The sequence below is a fragment of the Saccostrea cucullata genome, unplaced genomic scaffold (genome assembly GCF_032062105.1).
Source record: "Saccostrea cucullata isolate Sc308-1 unplaced genomic scaffold, CSIRO_AGI_Scuc_v1 ctg14367, whole genome shotgun sequence".
In the NCBI taxonomy this organism is placed as follows: Eukaryota; Metazoa; Mollusca; class Bivalvia; order Ostreida; family Ostreidae; genus Saccostrea; species Saccostrea cuccullata.
In genome coordinates, this window is record NW_026941036.1 from 8,515 (window position 1) to 13,159 (window position 4,645).

Below are 4,645 nucleotides of genomic sequence, written 5' to 3' on the forward strand. Positions count from 1 at the left end.
TCAGAGAATTGACTTCAATTTCCTATACTGTTTTTTTAATGTGGGCTCATCTTTCCTGTCAGTATTGCCTAATACGGTATGTTAATGAAGTCTATTAACCATGATGCTCATGATGCGTATCCCTAAAATAACTGAGTATGTACAGTCGTGGACTGTAAATATCATTCCAAATTTTAGAGGCTGCATTGCATTTAATAAGAAGGAAACGTGTCATGAGCGTTTAACTGAGTAATAAGCGAGTATTACCTAAACATTCTAAAAAAAAAGTTTGAAAACTATGTGACAAAGACTATTCCGACATAGATTCTACCTTAACATTTTTTAATTCAAGATTGAATTAAACTTCCGAAAAACAAAGAATCGTGCACATGTTCATACAATTAATAAAGTTTTCTTTTATTCTAATTTTATATGTTACTTGGTTAAAATACTCAGATCAATCATATATCTGTTTATCGGATAGTTGAAGTTTGTACAAAAAGGACTAATTTTCCCGAAAAACTAATTCAGTGCTTCTATTACATACCCGCTTATCAGGTTTCGTGACTTTTTTTTCTGATAGCCCATAATTATAAGGATGTTTCCATCAATAAGATAAATTACCGTATGTTACGCTTCTTATGCATCTATAAATAATAATTATTATATTAATTAATTGTTGTTGAAGTTAATAAAGGTATTGAAGTGACATGTAAGAGGTACATATACTAGACTGTCAGAAATAATGAAACAGAAAGTAGACATAATCTGACATTAGGAATTCCTCTTCTTTAAGTTTCATATTAATTGTGAATGATCAGGATGGTGTTAACATGTATTAGATGGTACATGTAAAAATGTAAGTCAGATCTTAAAGTCACTTAATATTTAAAAAATAGGAATTCAGATTATACAATTATGTGACTCGACAAATATGTATAAATACATTTATAAAAACAAACAAAATGGATTAATAGAATTTAATATATGCATTGAATAAATATAAATTCATATGCTTTTCCAAAAGAAATTATTTTATTTTGCCTGATCTATTGAATATCATTAGAACCATAAATCCATTTTTCTGCAAAATTGGTTTCGTTTTCACTTATTTTTCTTGGTAATGATTAGTTTTCAGAAAATGTAGTCTTTACTACAGACTTACACACTATCACAGGCACGTAAATCTTTAAGATACAAACTGGATCATCTGATCGACAAAAGTTGTAGAGACAATGGAACCTTTGAGCATAATTCTACTATGTGTTTTTGTAAGTATCAAATTTTTAACATTTTCATAAACCATTAATTTTGAAAAATTCATTCATGTAGAATACATACATATTTATATGCTTCAAATATACGAACAGCACAAAGAGAATTAGTATACACTTAATAATATTCGATTAAATAAAGATAGGTAGTTCATTCTAAGCATCTTTTTTTTAATAAAACAATTTAACTATAATTTTTAACATTTTGGTATGTTATGAGAGTATCAATAAGCTTCAATCTATATAAAGATAAATATTTTGCCTCCATGTATTGTTAAATTAATTTCCCGAATACTTGTTAAAATGTTAGTTTTTACTTAAAACCACATAGAAATAAACTGTAAGTAGGACTCTACATTTATTATACCTTTGATGATGTAATATTTTTCAATTGCAAGAAAGTGGTAATATTTTTCTTAAATGAGAGAGATAGACTACTTTAGCCATGTAGACAAGATACCAATAAAATATTATATGGATATTGTATGGATTAAAATATTTTGTTTAAATAAAGCTGCAAGCATAAGGAACTAATATAACTTTATATTGTTTGCAGATTCCGGTTATAGTCCTTCTGATTTTATGTCTCCTTTGCCTTTCCTTGTATTGGAAAAAGAAGTGGAAATCAAGAAATGTAATATTTATGTCATTTGAACATCAAATTCAAGCATTTATTTAAATGTTCGAGCTATAAATTTATACAATAATAACGAAAATCATAATTAAAAAAAAATATTCAGTAGAAAAATCATAATTTATGTGCCCCAATGTATCATAGTTTAAAAATGTATGATTTTGAAGGAACCAAAAAAGGTAAACGTATATACATGACAAGTAAAAACGTCGACACTTTCCTTTTGTCACTTTATAGATATCAACTGATTTAGAGGCACATACATGTACAGAGATAGTGAGCAAGGTATGTGCTGAAGGATGATAAATTGTATGAATAAATGCATCTAAGTCTAATGCATGTTCCTATTTCTGAAAAACTGTTTTTAGACTTTCTGAAAAAAAAAAGAAAATGATTCAACCGTATCAACAATATTTGTATTCATTAATATTTTGTTTAGAATATATCCAAAGAGTGTGGGAAAGACACGTTTCGGGTAAGCTCTTTTCCTTAATGATAGATGTAATTGCCGAGCAAGTTTAGAAATTTATGGAAGTGTTACGGCTAGTTACAATTTTATTGATGTACCCATTTGAATAAATCGTAATTCCTTTATGACAAAGGAAACATTTAACTACTGTATTTTTTAAGACCATGATCACTTAGTTATAGCCTCTAGACAAAACCATGAAATAATCATACACTCATCGCAGCAACAACTTACTACAATTTAAATACATTTCAATCAGTCCAAAACTAACTTAACTTTATCCTATATGATACCTTCAAAGACAGACGACCATGCCAAAAATTGTTATTCTGATTGGAGATATAATAGAAATATTTATTTTAAAAAATGAGAAAAGTAATTTATTCCTGCTTACAATGGTAATTAATTCTTTGATACTATATGCTGTTGTACATGTGTACGATTTTAATGATTTAAAGATTTTATTTCGTACACGACAGTTTGAAGACGAAAGAAAAAGCAAAGTCAATGATGAAGAGGCGCAGGTTAGTAAATTTAATCTTTCATTGGAATTGTTTTTCGTGAACTATAGTCCATTACTAGTATTGTATGAAATAATCCACACATAATTATATCTAAAAAAAACACTTTAAGCTTTTTATAGCGCTTTATAGAAAATACACTCCGCAATATTTTCCACATGTATATTCAAATATATTTTTTTTTACTGACGACGTCGTTTTACAAAATGTAAAATTATAGTAAAATAATTGCATTGTCAAGGTACATCGATACTCTTATAGAGAGATAAATCTTAATGACAACAATGTCAAATATCCCTTTAAAAATTTTTATGTTTTAGTGTCTTTTTTGTCCAATTTTGCGCCGCAAGCCATGCTTTGATTGTTTGAATCTTGCTTAGCATTTATATTTTCTTTTCTTCAATTTTTTCCTAGGACTTTCTTCTTTTAGATAGTTTTCTCTTCCAGTATTTTGTTAAGATAAAGGGATGTATTGTCACAAACTTGTTACTTTTATATTTTTAAAATTTGCAAACTCGCAATCGCTTTCAACAACATCTTGCAATCGTGTGTTACAGTGTATCAATTTTTTTTCGGCATTACGAAAAGCCAGGTTTAAGGCGCTAAGGGTTGTAGAAACCATGAGACATCATCTTTGTTGTTTTACTTCATTTGCAAAATGATATCTTTAATAAGATTTTTTTTATTTTCACTAAGTTCTCTCCCTAATTTCAGATACATAGCAGCGATGATAAATTAAATACCCTCCATATTTTCTTATGTCTAGATCAAACACTATTACATATCACATATACTAATACACATTTTCGACTTTAAAATATAGAGTCCACTTATGGCTTTGGGTGAGAGTGACAGTTCTCAACATCTGAATACTAACCAGGCATGTACAGTTGTAAAGATACATTCCGCTTATTAATGTGAAATTAACCTACGTCTACATTCTGAGTAAGAAATATGACAATTTTGAAGACATCCTATGAAACAAATTTAATTAAGCTGCTATGTTGCTTTTTCAGGAAAATGTCATTGATACAACTGCGTCTAAAAAATTCGAAGAGCCAAGAACAAAGAGTTACGTTCACACAAAGGAAGTAAGTCTAAAGGATTTTTATGAAAACTATTACAATGAAGGTACCGATATCATGCTTCTCAATTTACTAAGATTAAAATGGTTTAAGACCAATGCATGAATGTGCATGCTTCTATTGCATATAAAAAAGAAAGATCATTAGATCACTAAAGATAGTCTTGTAATGTTTCTCTTCCAGATAAGCTTGCAGACTGTGTGTCCTGAATCCATTGACAAATATACGCAGACTATATATACTGTGGAGAACGAAGGGACACAAACCGATGAGGTATCTACAAACTAATATTTACATTTCCAATGTCTTTGTCCGAGATTAAATTACCAATTGTAAATGTAATTTCCCCATCAATGTTTTGGCGCGGTTCCAAAAAAAACACGTGCAGGGTCGGAGCAAACAGCTACTGTAGACGAAGCAGGGCTTAGAGCACGTGGATTGGCGGAATCAAAGCATGCAAATATAAGGAATAACTGTCAGATTTTTCAATTTCATGAAGATGATCAATCGATTGGCTTGCGTAATAATTTTATACATAAACGCTTTCGGCGTTTTTGAAAATTATCACGCAAGCAAATCGTTTTATCACTTCCTGAATTCCAAAAATAAGACAGTTATTCCTTAAATACAGTCAATAATATTTTTTTTTAAGACTTGATCAATAAAGATCTCAAGATATTTGA

The 4,645-nt window shown here is 29.2% G+C and overlaps 1 protein-coding gene across 1 annotated transcript; it reads left to right on the plus strand.

The window, feature by feature from the left end:
• The first annotated feature begins 733 nt into the window (after positions 1-733).
• Positions 734-4,250, plus strand: LOC134256985 (uncharacterized). Its single transcript, XM_062739651.1, has 9 exons — positions 734-838; positions 1,118-1,250; positions 1,810-1,887; positions 2,125-2,172; positions 2,327-2,362; positions 2,836-2,880; positions 3,701-3,757; positions 3,894-3,968; positions 4,146-4,250. The coding sequence occupies exons 2-9, from the start codon at positions 1,215-1,217 to the stop codon at positions 4,248-4,250; spliced, it is 480 nt and encodes a 159-aa protein (XP_062595635.1). The 5' UTR covers positions 734-838; positions 1,118-1,214.
• Positions 4,251-4,645: the final 395 nt, after the last annotated feature.

Bases quoted from the DNA above. Each gene is read 5' to 3' on its own strand.
- LOC134256985 (XM_062739651.1), top strand. From the start codon at position 1,215: ATGGAACCTTTGAGCATAATTCTACTATGTGTTTTT. The intron at 1,888-2,124 runs GTAATATTTATG...GTCACTTTATAG, and splicing joins AGAAGTGGAAATCAAGAAAT to ATATCAACTGATTTAGAGGC. The intron at 2,363-2,835 runs GTAAGCTCTTTT...CGTACACGACAG, and splicing joins GTGGGAAAGACACGTTTCGG to TTTGAAGACGAAAGAAAAAG.